This window comes from Dama dama, chromosome 29, assembly GCF_033118175.1.
Source record: "Dama dama isolate Ldn47 chromosome 29, ASM3311817v1, whole genome shotgun sequence".
In the NCBI taxonomy this organism is placed as follows: domain Eukaryota; kingdom Metazoa; phylum Chordata; class Mammalia; order Artiodactyla; family Cervidae; genus Dama; species Dama dama.
This window is the reverse complement of record NC_083709.1, coordinates 32,486,098-32,509,441: the sequence shown is the minus strand read 5'-3', so window position 1 is coordinate 32,509,441 and position 23,344 is coordinate 32,486,098. Positions and strand designations below refer to the sequence as shown.

At 38.6% G+C, this 23,344-nt stretch overlaps 1 protein-coding gene across 4 annotated transcripts in view; it reads left to right on the top strand.

The window, feature by feature from the left end:
• FOCAD (focadhesin) overlaps positions 1–23,344 on the top strand; it is a 286,671-nt gene that overhangs the window by 211,287 nt on the left and 52,040 nt on the right. For all 4 annotated transcript variants that reach the window (XM_061132648.1, XM_061132649.1, XM_061132647.1 and 1 more), the window contains 6 exons: positions 2,208–2,296; positions 5,421–5,465; positions 10,342–10,450; positions 13,038–13,154; positions 15,655–15,893; positions 19,613–19,702. In XM_061132648.1, the coding sequence (XP_060988631.1) occupies positions 2,208–2,296; positions 5,421–5,465; positions 10,342–10,450; positions 13,038–13,154; positions 15,655–15,893; positions 19,613–19,702 (689 nt within the window). The remainder of the gene's footprint in view (positions 1–2,207; positions 2,297–5,420; positions 5,466–10,341; positions 10,451–13,037; positions 13,155–15,654; positions 15,894–19,612; positions 19,703–23,344) is intronic.

The following is a 23,344-nucleotide window of genomic DNA, read 5'->3' as shown; positions in this document are numbered from 1 at the left end:
GGTGAAGTAACTTGCCCAAATTTACACAGCACACAAATAGAAATGCCATTAGGTCAGGACATCATGATTTCAGAACCCACAGTTCAGTTCAGTTCAGTCGCTTAGTCGTGTCTGACTCTTTGTGACCCCATGAATCGCAGCATGCCAGGCCTCCCTATCCACCACAAACTCCCGGAGTTTACTCAAACTCATGCCCATCGAGTCGGTGATGCCATCCAGCCATCTCATCCTCTGTCGTCCCCTTCTCCTCCTGCCCTCATTCCCTCCCAGCATCAGGGTCTTTTCCAATGAGTCAACTCTTTGCATGAGGTGGCCAAAGTATTGGAGTTTCAGCTTCAGCATCAGTCCTTCCAATGAACACCCAGGACTGATCTCCTTTAGAATGGGCTGGTTGGATCTCCTTGCAGTCCAAGGGACTCTCAAGAGTCTTCTCCAACACCATAGTTCAAAAGCATCAATTCTTCGGCACTCAGCTTTCTTCACAGTCCAACTCTCACAACCATACATGACCACTGGAAAAACCATAGCCTTGACTAGGCAGACCTTTGTTGGCAAAGTAATGTCTCTGCTTCTTAATATGCTATCTAGGTTGGTCATAACTTTCCTTCCAAGGAGTACGCGTCTTTTAATTTCATAGCTGCAGTCACCATCTGCAGTGATCCTGGAGCCCAAAAAAATAAAGTCTGACACTGTTTCCACTGTCTCCCCATCTATTTCCCGTGAGGTAATGGGACCAGATGCCATGATCTTAGTTTTCTGAATGTTAAGCTTTAAGCCAACTTTTTCACTCTCCTCTTTCACTTTCATCAAGAGGCTTTTTAGTTCCTCTTCACTTTCTGCCATAAGGGTGGTGTCATCTGCATATCTGGGGTTATTGATATTTCTCCCGGCAATCTTGATTCCAGCTTGTGCTTCTTCCAGCCCAGCATTTCTCATGATGTACTCTGCATATAAGTTAAATAAGCAGGGTCACAATATACAGCCTTGACGTACTCCTTCTCCTATTTGGAACCAGTCTCTTGTTCCATGTCCAGTTTAACTGTTGCTTCCTGACCTGCATACAGGTTTCTCAAGAGTCAGAACCCACATCCTTAACCTAAAGTTGTATTGTTTTCCTCTCTAGAATATATAGAGAGATACATTTTTCTTCTGTAGAGCACACCCTAAAACTCTAAAATCAACAAGAAAAATCAACCAATAGAAAAATGAACAGAAAAAGAAACCCGAATAGTCTTTAAACATTTGGAAAGATGCTTAATCTCAGTAAACAGTAAAATGAAAATTAAAACCATAATGGGCCCCATTTTCACATTCCCCAAAATGGTAAGAATTTAAAAGCCTGACAATCCCAAATGCTGTCAAGGATGTGAGATAGCCGGAAATCATTTACCGCTAGTGGGAACATTAGCCACACAAACGCTTCTGAAAACAGTTTGGTATTACTCTCTAATACATAATAATAAGTTCTTGTTTGATTCAAGGTATATCAATAAACCATAATTTTAACTATATTTACATAATGTAACTGGTGATGCAGGAAAGGGGAAAGCATCTGATCAAAATAATTCTGAGTGTAAAAAAAATAGAAAATAAATATTTGAAGGTTTTGCCTTTAGTGGGATGATGATATTAGCTATATATATATATATATATATATATATTTTTTTTTTTTTTTGGCCTGGTACTGGTTGAGAATTATGTCTGTAAGTTTAGTCAAGAAATAGAAATGTAGTGTGCAACTGTTTGATAATAATTTTTGTTACACCTTACCTAAATCTTAAGTATTATGTACTTACTCATTTTCTAATCATTCTGTTGTAATACTGGTAACCCAATCTCGGTATTGTGTCAGTTCAAATTAGCAACTGCTGACACAGTCAGATTATTACTGTATGGAGGATTTATTGAATGGGACCTATGAACTTCAAATCTGCTTTTAATAGATATCCCAACATTTAATGCTCTGCACTAAATTTGCCAAATATACAACTGCTCCAGGATATACTTATTTGGTGAATGTGGAAATCCCTGAGCAGTCATATAATTCTCTCTCCTCACACATCCTCTGTCATAATCTGTTGTCTTATCAGGAACACCTAAGGCCACTTGGGAACGGATCCATCTGTTACCTAAGTGTTTTCCAAAGAAATTTTAACATCATTTTGGCCGTAGAGTTTGCATGCTGATGGATGCTGTGCTTTTTTCAGGGGAGGATAGGAGAACTGGAATTGCAGTTAAAACATGGAAAAGAAGGACCTGAAGAGGTGCAGTACAAAAAAAACACAGCCTGGCTCTGGTAAGGGGATGGCTTTCTGTGCTCATTATTTGCCATGGGAAATGAACTGTGAAGGAGAAGGTGACTGCCTTTAAAGACTTAAATGTTAGAATTTTAACCTCTCTTGAGAGCCTAAGAGGGCAAGGGCCAAAGATGTGCTGCGTGTATTTTCCATCTTCTCCCCAGATAAAAGAAGGAGCACTTTATTCATGGATTTTATTTATTTTTAGTGTTTTCTTAAGCAGTGTGGAAATGGTTTGTTTTTCCCTTTTCCCCCTATAATTGATTGTTTTATATGCTTTTGAATAAAGGTTGAGTGTTTTTCTCACTCATTTAGTCAAAGAATACCTTCCTCTGCCCTGCTCTTCCCTCCTCAACACATCTTCATTACTAGGAGCAACTTTGCCATGTCAAGACTTTAATTTCTTTGGCAGAAATCCCCCAGTGAATTCCCACTATATTATCTAGAAATGTGTAAGTGCTGGCACATTAAAAGCAGTTTAAATTGTTACATAGGGTGGGATGAATACCTTGTCAGATTAATGTTGCCACAGCCTAAATCTAAGTAAAGTGCCCAGAATCTAATAAATAACTTTGCCTGTAGCCACAGGTTTCTTTAATATAAAAATCCGTTCAAAGGTTACTTGGGTTTCAGTTTTTAATTTACTAACAATTGGCATATGTAGAAAAGCAGAAGCTCTGTGTGTGTGTGTGTGTGTGTACTTGCATGTTTAAATAATTCCATTCTAAGTTATATTTCCCAGATTCATTTTAAAAATAGCATTGCAGTTTAAAACATTATGACATTGGATTTAAGACTAGAGATTAAGCATTTGGATTTTGCTTCCTATTTGCTATTTTCCTTTACACATGGTTTTAATTTCATCTTCTGAAAATGATAATCTGGGGATTGGTATGTTAGCTATACTATTCCAAATATACATGGTGACATATGGAATCAAGGATGTGAGAGAGAGATGGAAGTCAAGGATAACTCTAAGATTTTGACTGTGAAGAAGTATGGCATTCTCATTTACTCAGATAGAGAAAACTACAGAAAAACAGATCTATCTAAAATAGAAATTAGATTTGAGACATGCTAAGCCTGAGATGCCTAATTAGACCTATAGTTTGGAGGTATCAAGTAGGTTGTTGACTATGAGTCTAGAGTTCAGCGTGAGTTCAGGGCTGGATATATAAATTTGGGAATCATCAGCATATCGACTGCATTTAAAATCATGATGCTGGATGAGGTCATCTAGGGAATGAGCAAAGACAGAGACAAGGTCAGAGGACTGAGCCCTGGAACACTTCAACATTTAGAAATAGGTCAGATGAAGAGGGAGCCAATAAAGCAGATGGAACATTAGTGATTGGTACTGTGGGAGGAAAACCGAGAGAGAATGGAATCTGAAAAGCCACCTTAAAAGCTTAGGGAAGAAAGTGTTTCAAGAGAAGAGCAATCAGTTGTGTCAGATACTTCTCTGAGACTGTGAAAGATGGAGACTGAGAGTTGAGTGTTAGATTGGCCTCTTGACAGTCATTGTTAACCAAGAAAGGAACTCTTTTGTAGGGACAAAAGTCAAATTATAGAGAGAATGGAAGGAGGTAAACTGGAGTCCTAAGTATAAACTGTTCTTCTAAGTGAGTTCTGAGGTGTGAGATGCAGTGAAATGGGGCAATAGCTGGGGGGCTTCTTTTTCTAAGATGGTAGATGTTATAGTGTGTTCACAAGCTAAGGGGAGTAATGCAAGTGGAGAAGGAATTGGTGATGTGGCAGAGAAGGGAGAGTAGGTAGGGGGAGGGACCTAGCGGAGGCTGTCGCCCTATGTAGAAGTACAGGCAGGTCATCGTGTGTAAATATTTCATGTTGACCAATAAAAGAATACACGGAATGCACTATACTCCACTTAGGAAGGCCAAGATTGGGCAATATGTTTTAGAGAAGCTTATTGTCAAATGGTTTTATAAAGTACAAGTTTAAGGATCAGTTTGTAGGGATCAGTTGGCTGTTAATAATGACTCATTCTGAGAGTGCTGAATAGCTAAGATTTTATTTTAAATGCAACTACTTATAAATGCAAATATAATTTGTATTTGCAAAACATTTATATAGTTATAAAAACTTTAAATTTATGAAACTCAAAGTGTATAGTGAAAATATTTATGATATTCTCTTCATAATATAAATTTGTCAATGATTGTTTTTCACTTTATCTTAAGACTCTTGTATGAAAAAAACCCTATGAATATTTGAATTGAACATACCTTCCTTTTAAATCCATAAATGTAGTTTTTTTAGTTCAACTTTATAACCATGTTTTTTTTAATTGAGGTATGATTGACATATAAAATTATATTAGTGTCATGTATATTGTAGCCAGCATTTTATTTTATGTACATACATAGTGACGATGCTGTTATCTATAACTTGGGAGTAGTAAATTGTTGTCTTGATGAGCTCATGTGTAGAAAAGAGAGAATGTCTTGTTCAGGCTTCTGTAATGAAAATATCATAGACCAGATGGCTTAAACAACAGAAATTTATTTTCCACAGTTATAGGAGCTGAGAAGCCCTAGATCAAGGTGACAGCCCACATGGTGTCCTAAGCCCTGCTTCCTAAGTTTGCTGACGAGCTGCCTGCTCCTTGTAGCTTCGCTTGGTGGAGAGCAGAGAGAAAGCAAGCCCACTGGTCTGTCTTCTTATAAGGACACTCATCCCATTCATGAGGGCCCCACTCTTATGACCTCCTAAAGGTCCCACCTCCAGATGCTATACATTCAGAGTTAAGATTTCATGTTGGAGTGGGAGACACAAACATTCAGTCCATAACAAAGAATAATATAAAGGACACATGTATACCCACCACTCAGTGTAAGAGTATATATTATGACAACACTGCCTGTACATAAGTTACATTCACCTCCTTCCCTGTTTCTACTAAGTAATCTAAGGAATAAGAAGATGAAACTATCTTGGAGGTGAAGCCTTTATTAAGTTCTTTCACCTTACGCTAAAATTCTATGTGGAAATTTTAAGATCTGGAGTCATTGCCAGAGGTTCTTGTTAATTGATGAATAAGCAAGAAGATTGCTTTCTTGCTCTACTATAAGGTCTCATACCTATTTTCCAACTGTATTGCAGGGTTCGAGACATGTTGACTGATGAAGTCACCAAAGCAGCTGCAAAGTAAGATCCTTTTATTCTCTTACCAGAAATTTTCTATAAACATTTTTTTCCCCTTACAGGCATGAATAATTCCTCCTTTTCAGGTATTTCATAAGGATTTTAAAGGACTTTTTAGTTCTTTTTTAAAAAATGAGTCGTTGTCCTTTCTCATATGCAGTTAATTCTCACTACATGTCTTTCTGTGAAAATACAGAGAAAGCAGTACAGGCACATAACTTTTGCATCAAAGATATGTCCATGTTGTACACTTTACAGAATGCTCTGTGCTTTGGCTTAGATTTAAAGGATTGCAGTTTAGTACGGGGCAAAAAGTCTTTGCTAATGTGAGTTATGTCTGTTTTACAAATAGATGATTAAATCTCAAGTGTGAGCCAGTAAATAATTTAAGGCCGAGCCTTTTATTCTCCTGGTACTATTGGACCAAGCGTATCTAAATATTGAATTTTTCAATACTAAAAACTAATGTGAAGACTCAGTAAAAAGGCAGCTTCTATCATATCTTTATGATTACTTTAACAAAAATAGCTTTAGCATTACTACCTTAAGGCTTTTTATTTATCGTAAGCCACCTCTCACTGAGAAAATTATACCCTAGTCAACATGCTTGAACAATCTCTTCAGGTCCCTTTGTTAGCAAACTGCCTAATTTTTCCTGGTAGTAAGTTACATGTCAGTTACATACACTTCTTTTCACTATTCACCTTAGTTGCTGCCATTTCTGTTTGACTTCCTTTCTTCTTATTCACCAAATAATATAGATACACCTTTGACCTAGAGGATTTCATATGTACTGAAAGTCCATATTATCTAGAAATATTTAACTACAGTATAGTTGATCTCTCTCATGTCCTAGAACCTTCTGTAGCTAAATAGGCTTTGCCTAAAAAAAGATAAAACATGATCTACCTTAGAGTTCACTTTCCATTGGCAATTTCTTTGCTGTAAAATCTGATCTCAGTGCCTGATCACTATTCAGCCTCATGTCTTCTGAATAAAGGGAAAGAGAAGCGGCAATCCTCCCCTACCCTCAGTTCTTTGGGAGGCACTGGGAAATACCTGCTGACGTATCTGTTGACAAGATGAAAACTAAAGTACAGAGAAGGTTTGATAGGAACTCATTTGTGTCTGCTTCTGTCCTTTGGTGAAGTGCAGACACAGTGGGAGAGCATTCAGCTTCTTATTGGAGGGGAGGAGGTGCTGGGGTGGAGACCGCCTTTAACCTTTACCTTTCATAGTTGGTTCTATTGAATAGTCTACTTAGTTCTTGTTAAAAACAATGCCCTGACATTTGCAACAAAAGCTCAAAGGCTGAAGAAACTAGCATCTTTCTATTAAAACAAACTGTAATTTTGCCTCTGCAGTAGCTTTTGCAGATCCCATTCTAAAATTTTAATCTTCAAATCTCCAAAGCATCATTTCATGACTAGTACCTAAGTAAAGTGTGTTCACATTCCCAGTGATATTGAGTAAAAATAATTTATGTTCTCATGGTGTTACCTTTTCATCAAACATTTCAAAGTGTTTTATAGATCTTATTAAAACCATCCTGACAATACTAGGGATTGACAAGTGAGCAGGAGATAGTTAAGGTCCAGAGGCTGAGAGATTAATGATAGAGAGGAAGAAAAAAATCACCCTGCTGCCTTCTCTGTACTTTTTCCCACTGGCTTCCTCCAGTCATGTGAGGACCCCTTATCACCTCCTGCCAGTTTAGTCTTCTGTTCCTCGGACTGTGGCTGGCTTAGATGGTGGTGGTGGTGGTTTTAGTCAGTAAGTCATGTCCAGCTCTTTTGCATGGACAATAGCCCACCAGGCTCCTCTGTCCATGGGATTTCCCAGGCAAGAATACTCGAGCTGGATGCTATTTCCTTCTGCAGGGGATTTTCCCAACCCAGGAATTGAACCCACATCTCCTGCAATGGCAGGCAGGCAGATTCTTTAGCACTGAGCCACCAGGCTACTTTGGGCCAATGTAGGACTTATTTTGTTCTGAGGCATAAATTAAATGTAGGAAGTAAAACACTAGTCACAGGATTAGACTGATGTAAGTTTATTTTTGTTGTTAATAATTAAATAGGTTTGAACCTAAAGATAAAAATCCCCAAAGGATTGGGTCACTTCACTACTATGTAATGTAATACTTTGTCCCTAAGAAAGCATCAGTGTAGCTCATCCTTCCTTGAGCTTTTTAATTAGGTTAATGGCATCCGTTTCAAAGGACAATTTAATTAAAATGTCAGTGGTGTTGCCTAGATAAATTCTGTACTGATGCTGACATGTTATTATGCAAATTAGTCACCGCTACTTGACTGGTTGGGGATAGTTATGTGATCAACAAGGTGAAGAATTTTTGCTGAACAAATTCTAGAGTTTCACCTGGCTAGCTCCTCCTTGAATATGTCTCATGAGTATGTATGGAGTGTCTTCTCTCCGTAAGTCACTATGCAAGGCCTGTAGGGAATGTAAAGATGATGAAGAGCTAGTCACCGTACCTTTATGAATGAGTAACTTGGCCTAAGCATACTTTGTGACTGTTTTTTTTTTCTATTCAAAGATTAATGTACAGATATGCTTTTAGTTTGCATCCAAAGATCTAATTACCAGTGACTTTAAATATATTTTTCTCCATTTTACAAAAACAGAACATGCTCAGTAATGTAAAGACTAGTGAAACTTTTCAAATACAGCTATTTGGGGCACTGTTTTAAAACTGAGGCTAAATTCTCTTAGAATTTTAGGCTTAAAAAGACACTTTATAACATCTTGACAATTTTTTGTTTTAATATGGACCATTTTTAAAGTCTTTATTGATAAATTTATTACAATATCACTTGTTTTATATTTTGGTTTTTGGTATGCAATAGCTCCCCAACCAGGGATCAAATCTGAACCCCTTGCTTTGGAAGACGAAGTCTTAATCACTGGACTGCCAGGGAGGGCCCAGACCAATATTCTTGATTTAGAAGATTTCTTATGCAATTTCTGGTGACCATCTAAGAATTTCTTCAGGGTGATACATTCACTGAGACTTTAAAACTTTTTTAAAATCTAACTTCAGGGATTCATGATCATTTTTGCAGAATAGTCTTCAAGATATTCTCAGCTAAAGGAGAGAGAGAGTATTAGAAATAAGACTTAATTTTGATTTTAACTGGTTTTCTGGCTAGGGCACCTGGGAATGCCCACATCTTGCCTCTCTTCCTGGTATTTTACTTGCCTTATTTTACTTGCCTTACTTCCTGGCTATAGGAGTTGCCAACCTCAAGTCTTCCTTTCTGTTCTTTCCCCCTGCCCCATCCCACAATGTAAATGTTGTCTTATCAAACATATGACAGGCCTCTTAGAGAAATGATTGGAGAAGGACTGAATAAAATGACCAAGAATACAAAGCCTTACCGAGTTTAATCAACACTAGAGTGGGAGAGAGAGAAAGAAGGAAGGAGTGGATGAATTGATAGATAGAAGAACTTGATAACGACAAGTCCCGAGTTCCATTCTCACCAAATGGAAACAAAAATGCAAGAACACAAGTTTATACTAACCTGTTAATGCCCACTAACTCACATGTTCAGTCACGACTGTGGCCTAGGGCTGGACGTACTAGACTTGCCTCGGGAGCAGATCTGGACATCCTCGCATCTATTCTCTTCCTGCACCAGGGTAAGCAGGGAGTCATTCTCAGATGTATGCATTGGTGCAAGTTCAGGTCCGAGGTCCAGGGTCAGAGAAACATTCTCTGTATTTATAGGAACCTGGCTTCCCTGGTAGCTCAGATAGTAAAGAATCTGCCTGCAATGCAGGAGACCCCGGTTCCATCCCTGGGTCGGGAGGATCCCCTGGAGAAGAGCATGGCTACCCACTCCAGTGTTCTTGCCTACTGAATCCCATGGAGAAATCATGGGATCACAAACTGTCCGACATGACTGAGTGACTAGCAGTACACACATTCCCAGGACTAACTGAGAACTGAACTGTCTGGTGGTAAGGGTACCCTGTTGCCTGAGTTCTGTTACGGTGGAGTCAGCAGGCCAAGAGAGTGTCATCAGTGACCCCTTGGGGACTTTACTCGGTAGGAGGACTTTGGAATTATGGAATAATATTAAATGTACATTTTCAAGTAGTAAGTATTTCTAAGAGATTGTTTTCTTGGAACCAAATTGAGAAGTCAAACTGAAGATTTATTGCCAATATTAGTAAACTACCATTTGGGGGATATAAAAAGACATCTCTCAATCCAAATTGCCTGAGAACAGGCCTTTTTGGCATATTCTCTAGGGGCTGTGAATCATGTTACAGACTGACTCTAAGGTTGCTGGCTTCAGCATATTAAGAGAGAGAAGGCGAAAATGATGACGGAGGAGAAAGCCGCCAATGTGTCGAGTTGCTAGTGAAGTGTGCCTTCTGAAGCAGTTCACTAGAAGTTGGTTCCACACACCAGTGCTTTAGAAAAGCCAGGGACCAATTCCATTCTGTTGGGCTTATTCATATAACTGTCCTTGGCTGTGCTTCCAAAATAAATCCGTACATGTATATTGATCGAAGATGATGCTCAAGAAGATGGTGTGGGAAATGTAAGGTCAAATGATGAAATAAAAAAATTTAGGAAGAAGGAGCTTAGATATCTGAGCTTGGATTTTTTTTAGGTTCCCCAAAGCATAATGACCATACATTTATAAGAAGAGTGAAAAATTAACACTGGCATCAGAAGAAGGACAGAAGCTTTCAACTTCAAGGAACAAACAGACCTGCATTTCCAAGGCTCTGTGAAGGGATGGAAGTGCTTTTTGACCTCATCTGCCCTCCCTATAATAGCGCCTTCTCTTCTCCTGGTTAATGCCCCCAAATCCTCTCTTGGGGTCTTTTTCTTTTTAAACAGAGACAGCCCAGTGGTCAAAGGCAACGCGCTGTTAGCCTTAAGCAGCCTCGCTGTCGTTGTTTCCAAACATGAAGCCAGCCTCTGCTCAGACTCTGACGGAGTCCTGGAGGTAAGTTAAGGGTGATTAGCACCAACTGGGCTTTGGTTGTGTAACGTGTGAAAAGTGAGACTTTTCCTTAAGCCTGGCCCTGAATTTAGAAGGTTACCGTCATGGACTCTGCTACCCAATGCACCTTTACACCAGAAGCCTTGGTATTCTCTAAAACACTTTTCTTCACTGCTTTTCTGTTTTGCTTTCTCCATCACAGTTAAGTGGTCATTTCCATTTGAAGGTGCCAGTTTTATGCAACAGGGGTTGTCTTTCTGTGATTACATCATGGTAACCAATCTTAGGAGGTTAACTAGGCTTACTGAAAGTGAACAGTGCTGTCAAAAAATGATAAATAAGCAGTGTTTACTGACTGCAAAAAATTGCACTTTGCATTTTAATTGTGGATGTCAATGACAAAGTGCCTATTCATTTTTGCAAGGCATTTATTTCTTAATTAAGCATGTGGCAAGCTGGCCAGTGTTCATTTCCAATGTACTTTTTCAGATAATTCATATCTGTCAAAATAAAAAAGCTTGGATTCATTCTCCTTTTAAGCCCCATTATCTGGTAGCTATCATTATCTAGAGACAATATAGTCAAGTGGTTAAAAAACATAGTCTTTGGGGTAGGAGTAGAGCTAGTAAGCACAAGTATTAGGATTTAAATCCTATTGTCTCCTCACCTTTCAGAGCCTTTTTGCCATCTGTAAGATGGGGACGATAGTACTTACCAGACAGGATTATTGTTAGGATTAAATGAAGTTATATACTTAAGGTACAATGGCTGGTAAATACTCAGTAATAGTAACTATTATCAAGAGCATCAGTATATACTTCATCACTTCTTGTTGCAGAAAATGGGCTTTTTTTCAATGCTTTTCAGCCTATCTCTGTCCCCACAGAGTGCCTTTTGGACCACTTGTATTCTGTTTTCATGGTAGGGTTTTTTGGTTCCTTTTTTGTGGGTTCTTTGGGGGCAAGAAACCAACTCTAACTTACATTTTAAAAGGAGCTAGAAGAATAAGGAATCTGGATGGGCACAGAATTGAAGGTAAAGCTTAAAAACCAAGTTGGGAGAAGAACAGGAGTCCAGGCAGGGGTACTGATGAACCATCTCAGCAGGCTACTCCTACTGGGATGGATCAGCTCTAGCCACTTATTGTCTTTGCATCACTCCCTTAAAATTTGGAATCCCATGAATCCCAGTCCTACACCTTCGGCAGGGTTGGATGAGTAGATTGATTGAGCATTTAACCAGGCTTCAAATTCTGAAGGAGGGAATTCCCCAAAGGGTGCTCTTACCAGTAAACAAAAGAATAATGCTGTGTGGCAAAATCTCTACATGTATATCACATGTGGGGAAGAGAAGGAGGCCAAGGGATTATTGCATGAAGGATAAAAATGTGGTTATTTGCCATATGGTAATTGAAGGCCAGAATCTTATTTTAATAATGAGGAAGATGAAAATCTTTTAGAGAGGAAATGTTTCATATCCTTGAAAAAGGTATGAAATACTTTAGCAGAAGCAACATGCTAGGTAGATCTACAACCTACAAAGTAAACATGCCTTCCTAGGACCCCTTTACTTTGGTGTTATTTATGTAGGACTACCAGTGGTGCAGGTTGTTTGCCTCAGTAGTAACTGGAGGTCTAGCTCAGAGTTTGAGCTTTAGGCTCTCCTATTCTCTATTCCCTGAATCTGTGTCCTGTCCACAAAGCATATAGTCCACAAAACATTGAGAAGCCGCACAAGCCAAAGACGGGGCTTTTCTTTTACTCTTGATGACCTTGCCTTTGACTTTTACTCAGTATGAACTCAAGACCTCATTATTTAACTAAAGTTGAAGTTTTCAAACTTCATTCAAATCTGCATTTGACCAGCAACTGAAGATCTTAAAAAACAGATCTTTTTTGATTCAAGGAATTAATTCCAAGGATTCTTAACACTATTTCCACTTTTACAGTACCACCTGGGTGTTACCGTATGAGTTCATGAATGTTTTTTGACATCTGTTGTCATGAATGATTTTTAAAAACAAGTTCTCTTTTTATTGAGTTGGGTTTTGTTGTTGTTGTTTGTTTTTTCATTCTCTTTCTTTTCCAAACTGAAGATCATTTATGTTTTCATATCTACTTGACTAGGCAGTTGTTGTGATGATTCGTGAACGATAAATATAGTGATAATAAGCAGCAAAGCTAGATGTGGTCAAAACATTTTTGTTGGCTGCTTTATTGAAATGACAAGTCAGAAATGGAAGGTTTGATTTGCCTTCCCTGCACATCTCTCCCTTTAAACTTCCATATTATCCTCACTGGACACAGGAGCACTGTAAGAAACTCTGATTGTTCTGTTCTGCAGCCCCCATCCTCTCGCCTCTGCTACGTTTTGTCTGAAGGGTAAACTTTATTCACGTGGGGGTGCAGGTGAGGATGTGTATTTGTCAAATACCTGTTTACTTCGTGCGGTCCTGGCAGATGAAGTTTAGTTTTTAATAATAGCTCTTCATTCTTTTATACAGAAGGAAGTTGTACCCTGGATCTAGAAACAATGGTTAGGTTTTTTTCTTTTTTTCCTATTATCATTTCATGTTTTCCTTCATCTGCAGGTTCACCCTCATTTCCTGTCAGTGAAAGATTGGGTTACCATGGTGTTTGATACCCTTCTGGTCATTGTTGATAGCCACTACCAACCCAGAGGACAATTTTTCTCCTCATTTTATCATGTAAGTTTGAGAAACAAAAAATAATTTAGAAACTCAAGAGTTGATTCTAGTATCAATTGTTCACATGAAATCTATGATATAATGTAAATCTTGGCCTTAGCTATACATTAGATGTAAGTCTCAACCTTGACTGTACATTAGAATCACCTGAGGAACTTTAAATAAATAAGTATATATATATATATGTGGATATATATATGAGATATTGATGTGTAGGCCTCACTTCTGATTTAAATACTTTGGAATGTGTCCTGGGTATCAACATTTTGGAAGCTTTCTAAGTTATTTTAATGTATAATCAGAGGCAAGTGTTGAAGCAAAATAAACATTGGCTGAATATGGAGGATCCTGTTTCTTGTCAGTTTTTTTCATTTCAGGATGTGTGACCACAGGAAGTTCAGTTCATTGGTCTGTCCTTGTTCATAAACTGAGATTATTGAACAGTATTATCTGCAGTGATTGTAGCCCCAACTTCACCTCTTACTAGTTTTGTGACCGTTGACCTGACAGCTACTTAACTTGTTATCTTCTTTTTCCCTTCCTGTAAAGTGAAGGTAAAAATGAGTGCTTTGCCAACTTTATAAAAGATTGTGAGGATCCAATTATATAATTTATGGGAAGATGGAAAGGCAAAATGCTCTATAAATACCAAATAATATTGTTGATCATATAAAAGCACATGTTACTTAAGTCATTCTCTTTCTTCATGCTTATATGCTAAGATTTGAAGCAAATTGAAAACACGCTTTGTTGGTTTAGGTTTCGTTTCCCTTAACTAGCTGTTGTGCATGCTCTAATTCTGTATCTGCATGGAATTATTTTGGTTCTACCTTATCACTATCCATTGCTTAGGGAATTATAGGGATCATGGGACAATCAGCTGAGTAGCAGAGAATTATAGCTGATTTGAATAAAAATATAGCATAAGTCTTGAGCTGTTGCTAAGATTATGAATTTAGCCTGAAACTTCATCGCCTTAGGTCTTCTTTGTGCAACATTTTGTGTGCCTCTGTCCTCCTGCCCCTGAGAGGACCTGGTGTGTATCTATCTAGGGCTGAGGGTCAGGAACCAGCTTTCTGACTAGAGAACAAAAAAAATTACTTACTAGATAACATACAATTATATTGGAAAATAGATTTTGCTCAAAGAAGTACTTTCTCTATGATAATTTGTTTTCTGTCAGAAGTGTTCTTATTTCTTTAATGATGGATGAAAAACTTGTTAGCTTATATGGAGGTCTTTGCAGTAGCTATATGCTTCAAATATGCGGCAAGACAAGTTATCTATTAGATTTCTAATAGCGCTATTTAGTTCTTACAAACCAGTAAAAATAATGTCTTTACTAGGCAGCTCCAGGTTGCCTCTTACCTTTGTAAGTCTTGCATTGTTATACTTCTTCAAACCGCTATTTCAAAAGCCACTTCCTTTATTTCCTTTGTCCTAGCAGCTGGGTCATTTTAAGTAGCATTGTCATTATAATAGCACTGTATTAACTTAAAGAATCCCTTAGCACATGTTTGCTTTTTATCCTTAAAGGACTAAAGCATAGAGAGCAAATGAGGATAGAATTAAAAACACTTTTTAATGTGTTTTGACTGCAAGGGACAACACGGCCTTTATTGTGTGTCTGCAAATTTGAAGTGGGTAATACTCAGGAATGATCAACGGGCTTTCTTCCTCACTTGAGACATATTGATAAATGTATATAATGTCTGGTGGAACTCTCTAACGCAGGATTCTTGTACAAGCTGTTCAGCTTCAGCTGCCCTGTCATTTTATTAGGGCTGTTATTCATTTCTTTTCCCATAATTACATATAGGAGAGGAGCATTATAGTGCTCTCCGTTTCATTTTGAATAGCTGGTTATTGCTTTGTAACCAGAGGCTTTTAGGATTTCAACTTCCTTTTTAATTAAAAGGAATTAACCCCCTGTAGGAAATAATCCATCTACTGGGAAACGTTCCCACCAAAATTTTTGGGAGATCCGCCAATAGCTCCCTGTGCTATACTTACACTTATCCTTCTGTAACTAAACTTGAACTGCCCCCACCCTAACCCCTTTTCTCTCTCCCAGACAACTCCTGGCTTCCTGGACATGTATAATGTGACTCGGTGGTTTCTCCAAGCTTGGATAGCTTCACTTGGAGCTTTTTCATTATATACTCATGTGAGCTTTCGAAACACTGAAATTGTTTCAGGCTCTATAGCGAGGGAATTCACACCCATTAAAAGGAGACACTGTTTTTTGTTTGTTTTTTATTTCAAATTTAAAAGGATTTTATTAGTTGACCAATGGCTTAGCAGCAGATTGTTTTCCTAAGAGTAAAAAGGTAGCCTGTAGATAAACACGGAGATAGATTTATTTTTTTAATAATTTTTTGGAGTGGCGAGGGTGGGTTTAGGAGAAGCTTGTATTGTGTCGTGCTTCGTGATAGGTGTGCTGCCCTCATGTTTTAAACCAAAGGCCAACCCCTTGCTTTCTTTCTCTGGCATGTCCTAGAAATCCTATTCCGGTGAAAACACGGCCAGTGCCATTGCCCGTTCCACGGCCGCCACGGCTTTGTCCTTCCTTGTGCCAATTTTCATTATCTCTTGCAAAGAGAAGGTTGAGGAAATCCTGAACATGCTGACTGCCAGGTTACCTGGGAAACCAAGCGCTGATGAGTCTCAAGCCGTGCAAATCCACACGGGCCTTGCACTGGGGATGTTTCTCTCTCGCTTGTGTGAGGAGAAACTCAGGTACAGTTTATTAAAATATTCCTCTTTTTCCTCTTTGTGACTTAGGTGATTGATTTCTCTCTCTCTCTCTCACACACACACATACCTTATATCTGAGCTATTTGTGGTGCTAAACTTTTCAAGCTGAGCATGTTGATCCTTTTTTCTCTTTTATGAATGAATTTGTCTCTCTCAAATACCATCACAGAGATATTCATATGTTTTAGGGGGTGCTTTTTTTTTTTAAAGTGATTGATTGCTTGAAAATCATTTCATGCCTAGATGAAAGCCCTGTGTAATAGACATGAGGAAAGTCTAATCATATGGTGCTATAAATTTTAAAAAGCATCTTTTCCTTCTGGTTTATAAGGGTGAAAATGACTGCTCATTCATTGATATCACTATAAAATGGGAGAAAGATTGGGGTAGCCCTGTGCCTGAGGGTGCGGGCATCGCTGAATCACCTGAGAACTGCATGTACCCGGTTTTAAGTATTACTTTTATCCTGTGCCCTGGCTACATTTTAGTAATCCTTAAAGAGTCTTAATCTGTGCATATTATACTGGGTGCTTTATTCAGTTTGATTGCTCATTTGTAGGCTGCTAGCTTTACTCTTGAATGGAGCTAATAGAATATCAAAGACCCAGGTGGAAAATTCCACTAGTGAAAAAGTTCCCTTGTGCATGAATCGACTTTAGTTTTGGTGTTCATTATATTTATTCTTTATTTTATAACTGATCTTAGAATTTTCTATATCCAGATTGATGGTAGTATGGTACAACATGAATATTTGAAGATCATGAATCTTTAGATGTCACTAACTTGGAATATCAGTCCCATTTTCCTCCATTGGAAATAGTAGGGCCGGTGGGGAGAGGCATTCTATTCTGATGTTAGCAGTCCTGATGCTTCCCTAGCTGGCAGAAACCATCTGTCCAAAGGCAGGAAATGGTGTTGATGTGGTAAATTGGATGACATTATGCTATATTTAGATTTCTGTTTGAAATCAGTGGTTAAGTTTACATTTGTTAATTCCCATAGTTTTGTGCAAACATCAGTATGTGAAACCTTTATGAGAACTGCTGTGGATCTAGGGAAATACTATATTTCCGATGATCATTTTCAGCCCTTGGAAACATCTATGGAATATTTGGGAAGATAGGCTTAGTCTTTGTGATCATAAATGAAACGTTTCCAGAATACTCATTTTGTCTATTCACCAGTATTAGTATACACAGGCCTTGTTCTGGACACAAATAAGAAGCTGCCCTTTGCATACGAATGGACTGTTACATATCTTGTGTGTGAGTGGTCGAACACAAAGTATTTTTAAAGACTTAAAACTTGAAAGTGACTTTTTCCCCCCCTTTGCTTCTGTGTTACAAATGGCAGTCTCTTCACCATCTGTGTTCATGTTCTTCCTTCAGTATCTTTTCAAGCTACATGTTTTACAACTAAAAATGAGCCATGGCAGTTTTTAATTCCAGACAACTCATTTCATCCTGTCCTGGCTCTCACTCTCTTCTTTTTACTTTAGGAGGAGATGCTCCTGGTTTTAGGGCTTGACAGATTTGCAGTGTGGTTAATTTAATTTTACTACCTGGAGAAACCTACAGTGATTCTCCTAAAGCAGCCTTCCCTGGTTCTTAAGTTGCCTTCCACCCCTAATGCTGACTTGCCCGCATCTGCAGGAAACCCTGGGGAAGGACACCAGAAAACTGTTTCTCTGGCAGAGAGCCCACGCTGTAACTGCAGATTTTGCCTTTGCCATATAATCCTGCATTTGATAGCATTCTCCTTCTGGTTGGTGATTTAGTACTGCAGACATTAATGTAATTATTCATGGTTCCCACCTTACTATTTCACAGTGGTGGTGGTTTTAGTTGCTAAGTCATGTCCAGCTCTTGTGACCGCCTGGACTCGCCCACCAGACTCCTCTGTTCGTGGAATTTCCAAGGCAAGAATACTAGAGTGGGTTGCCATGTCCTTCTCTAGGGGATCTTCCTGACTCAGGGATTGAAATTGGGTCTCCTGCATCTCAGATGGTCTCCTGCATTGTAGGTGGACTCTTTACCAACTGAGCCACTAGGGAAGCCCCCATTTCATAGAATTAAGAAATGAATTAGGGAGGTCCTAATTTCATAGAGCAGGGGAATCTGAAATATTTGTCTTTTGGTACTAATAAATATTTTACTAGATAATGACAGTCTTTACTAGGTAATGACATTTTTGGAGAAAATTTCTAATTTTCCAAAACTCAAGTGTTTTGAGGGCTACTAACTCTGAATATGGAGAAGGAAATGGCACCCCACTCCAGTACTCTTGCCTGGAAAATCCCATGGACAGAGGAGCCTGGTGGGCTGCAGTCCATGGGGTTGCTAAGAGTCGGACACGACTGAGCAACTTCACTTTCACTTTTCACTTTCATGCATTGGAGAAGGAAATGGCAACCCACTCCAGTATTCTTGCCTGGAGAATCCCAGGGACAGGGGGAGCCTGGTGGGCTGCCGTCTATGGGGTCACACAGAATCGGACACAACTGAAGCGACTTAGCAGCAGCAGCAACTCTGAATAATCAATGACATCAAATAAGTGGCCCAAAATGGCCCCTTAGGACAACAGGATCAGGACAATATCTTGGTCTCAAAAATGAAAACTCACTTTGTGTAAAAGAATTTTGACATTCAGTCCATTTTTTTTTTCTTGCTAAGGCTTATGAAAAATCTCCTGAATTTCAATTCCAGTCTAGAATTTATTCAGAAAAGTGTATTATTCCAAAGCTTGTTTCTGTCATAACTACCAGAGGGTTCTATTAATAGTTCAGCCTCTTTAGCATTTGTTTAGGATATTTAAGTATGCTTTGCTCCAGAGAACATCTATAAGACTTACTTAGTTAAAACTATTAAAATTGTGTGTGCTCATGTGCATGTTTTCTCATCACAAAATGTAATCCTTCACCCCAGGTAAAACCACTATAGTCTTGGTTGGAGAGGATATTACTTAAAGTGCTCTCTGGCTGGCTGGCATTCCAAGGACTGCATTCCACTCAGCATGGTCCAAGACTTCAGCCAGAGAGCTGAAATGCAGGGACCCCTTGATAATAAAGTGTCGGTGATGAAGCCCACAACTCTGCCTGAAAAAACAGACATAGAGCTACCTTTTAAGTTTCATTTTACCCTAGAAGTCATAGTTCTCACTAAGTTCTCATAGTTCTCACAATTACAAAATCCACATCAATTACTTTATAAATGCAGAAAAATAAAGGGCCAGGTTTTTGTCCGCCTCCTTAAAAAAAAAGAGAATAGAACTGGAAAACCTTCATATTTACCACATAAAGTCAGAAGTGCCAGATGGATCTGGAATGATCATTGATGATATCAGCTGAGCGGGTTAATACATCCTCTGAGGAAAGTCACCTTAGCATTCCTAGAAATATTCTTTTTGGAATTCTGAGCTCTTGTTTTTCAGTGATTTAAAATTTGAATGAGCTGAGAAAATGCAAAACATTGGTTTGCAAGTGATGACAATATTCAGAAACCTAACTACTGAATGAATTCTTTGACTCAGTTTCTCTGTCTGCGGGATATATGTGCATCATCAGTATTGTTGGTTCCTACTTTCATGTTTTTTTAATGAAATGATTTTCAGTAAAATACTAAGAGCAAAATATTGCATAGTATATATGTTGGAGAGTTGCATGATTTTCAATAACTCATTTTTCGCTCTTGGTCTTCACCCAGTGATATATCTAGCCAACAGATGAACCTTCTTCTGATGAAGTCTTTGGATGCCCTGGAAAACTGCTGCTTTGACCCTAGTCTTGAATACAAGTATGTTGATTCCATTCCCTCTCTGATGCTCAGAGACTGGATCTTTCTTTGCTATAAAATGTTTCATTCTATGGTGAAATATTCGTAGGACCCAGTCCTGAATTCCTTTACTCAGAATAATAATTTTAAAAAATCTGTAATTAAACCTTATTTGTTATGAAAACCATGTTTCAGAAAATAGACAACTTGAACAATAGACAGTTGTTTCCATACAGAGCAACAAATGTCATTTTGTGGCTGTCGTTAAGTTTCCGATACCTTAGATTCTGTCTTGTACTTATCGTATGAGACATCTGTCTGGGGATGTGTAAGAATGACAACCTTTTTTAAAGATCTGTTGAAAATATTCTTTGAATTTGATTTGACGGAGAGAGGCTTTGCCTCATAATTTAGATTTCCCTATGAAATCCAGTGTCAGAGGCATCAAAATGGAAACAAATAGAGGTGACACCAGGCATTCCCACCCTCCTCATTATTAATAGATCCCTCCCCCCAAAAAAACTTTGTGCATTTTAAAGATTTTGTCTATTAAACTAAATATCTTAAAATTTATTTTCTCATTCCAGTTATTAAAAACAAAAACAAAAGAGAATAATCAGAAAACAACCTCAAGAAATGGTGTTAAACATACTGGTTTAGTGAGACATTGAATGTTTTGTCTCATCCATGTGGTTTGTGTGGGAAGATAAATGCAGTTTTATTATGCCTTCTGAAATAGTGACACCAATGAGAACCTGCATTGGACCTTTTTGGACCTTCCTATGTTTTGGAAGCTTGTGTTTAGATCTTATGGGGTTGAAGTTAATAGGAAACTCAACAGATTATAAGCACCAATCTATTATAATCTATTATAACCTCTAATCTATTAATTCATTTACTTCATACTATCATGGGTAGTGTTCAAATATGAATCAGATCAGTGTTTACCAAAATTATCAGTGTTTAAATGTCTGGGCTTTAAGAGCTGGTGATCTAAAGTGACCTCCATACCACCTCACCTGTTAAGTTCAGACTTAAAAGAGTTAATGGTGGAAGTATTGAAGGTATCACGTATTTCATCACGTGTAAGTGAAGTCAGATCTTCACTTAGTAGGTGGTAGTTATGACGTCTCTCACATGCAAGCTGAGGTTGGATAAGAACCCCTGACATGCACCTGCTTTATCACACTTTAAAGTTGAACACTTCAGAGATGAGATGACATGTTAAGCGTGTGGTTTTGAGTATGGGCAAAGAAAGAGTTTGGAGGCATAATTGAAGTCTCAAATTTTAGAGAATGATTAATGGAAGGGATAGGGTCCTTAGCTGTTTTGGGGGCTGATGAAGATTTTTGAGCCTAATATACATGTTGGTGTTGTTGCCTTTTACAATCAAGGAGTAAGAAAAGTTTCTCTCCCCTCCCCTACCCCCTTCCTTCCTTCTCCTGCCTGACCCCAGAGGTGTTCAACCTATCTGTAGCTCAGGGTATTTAAAGCTGGGTGGGGAGGGGGGTGGATGTGATTAGCCTGCTCTAAACTTTGAACTAGTTGGAACAATCAGGAGTGACTCTCATGTATTGTCTCCAGTAGTTTATAGGAACATTGTTTGAGTGTAGGGAGGACCATGGAGATAACTGAATTAGCCAAAGTAGGGGTGTTTATACATAGAAAACCTTCATATGTCTAAGCATATTTCACTTTAAAATTAACTTTTTATGATATAGTAATAAGATTCTTATTTCTTCATTCTTACCTCCCTTCTTTATTCTTGAAAGTGTTAGTTGCTCAGTCATCTCCAGCTCTATGGAACCCCATGGACTGTAGCCCACCAGACTCTTACGTCCATGGGAATTCCCCAGGCAAGAATATTGGAGTGGGTTACCATTTCCTACTCCAGGGGATTTTCCAGGGATCGAACCCATGTCTCCTGCACTGGCAGGCAGATTCTCTACCACTCAGCCACGTGGGAAGCCCTGATTATGCCCTAAATATTGATACTAAAGCAGGAATCATCATCACTTCGGTTTACAGATAAAGAATGAGTCTCTAATAGGACACTGGTTCAAAGTCACACCCCTCAGTGGCAGAGTCAGGAGAAAAACCCAGGTTGTCAGACTTTTCTCTTGCTTAGCACAGCATGGAGAATACATTTCAGTAGAAAGAAAGCAATTTGACACTTGACAGTGTGGTGTTGGTTTTTTTTTCCTCCCTGTTGTGCAGATATTGCCCACCATTAAAAGCAAAACAGAAATTCTAACGACGCAGACCTGAATGCTTGGCTCATGGCACAAAATATTCCCCCATTCAGTGAGGTTACAGGAGTCTGATCCTCCCTCACCTGAAATACTGGAAGCGTTACCTGGAGGCAGTTAATAGATCTGGGAGCGCTGCCTCAAGTGATAGAATTCACCCAAAGCAAATTCACCACGCTTCTTGGATTTAATGGACCTGTCCCTGCTGAGAGAACCCAGCACCTGGTGTTTGGGGTCCTATCGCTTACATTTTGCTGCCATCTAGTGGTATATATTGGCCATTGCAGTCCTCCCAGCCCTAAATAGTCATGTTATCCATCGATGACCTGAGCATTGGTTAATTACTATTGAGCTTTTACAAATATAATAATATTTGAATAGCGCTTTGTAAAGGGCAAAGCGCTATACAAATGTTAACTCATATTAGAACTAATTATTAGATGGCCTACTACTTAATCTGCAGAATAACCTTCAATAAACTAGGGAATTGAAGATTCATCTCTGGTTAATTTTAGCAAAATATATCATGTCTCAGTTGATATAGCAACATACATGTCAGAATTGCATAGATCTTAAGACTCAGAATTTCTTTTTGCCAGTGATATTTTAATATGCTTGGATAAGAGATTCAAATAAGTAATGACAAAATGGGGCATACCATTTTAAAACTCAAATTCTCTTCATCGTTTGTTAGTATTCTTATAAGGGATTTATGTTAGCAAGTCAAAACCTCAAATTTGTATCTAACATAATTTATTTCATCTGTTTAAGACACCATCAACACAACTCCTTTTTGTTTTCAGTAGACAGAAAGATGTGAGAGCTACCTCTGCCCAAGTTAATCTTAGTTTAGAGCTGGTAGAGCAGTGAAGTTAGAATGAGGCAAATGTATAGAAATGCTAAACTAAGCACCTAGGAGAATCTTTAAGACTTAGGACAATCAGTTCAGTCACTCAGTCATGTCCAGTCCCCATGGAATGCAACACGCCAGGCTTCCCTATCCATCACCAACTCCCAAAGCTTGCTGAAACTCATGTCCATCAAATCGGTGATGCCATCCAACCATCTCATCCTCGATCATCCCCTTCTCCTGTCTTTAATCTTTCCCAGCATCAGAGTCTTTTCCAAGGAATCAGTTCTTCGCACCAGGTGGCCAAAGTATTGGAGTTTCAGCTTCAGCATCAGTCCTTTCAATGAATATTCAGGACTGATTTCCTTTAGCATGGACTGGTTGGATCTCCTTGCAGTCCAAGGGACTCTCAAGAGTCTTCTCCAACACCACAGTTCAAAAGCATCAATTCTTTGGCACTCAGCTTTCTTTATAGTCCAACTCTCACATCTATACATGACTACTGGAAAAACCATAGCTTTGACTGACGGACCTTTGTTGGCACCTAGGAAAATCTTTGTTGGC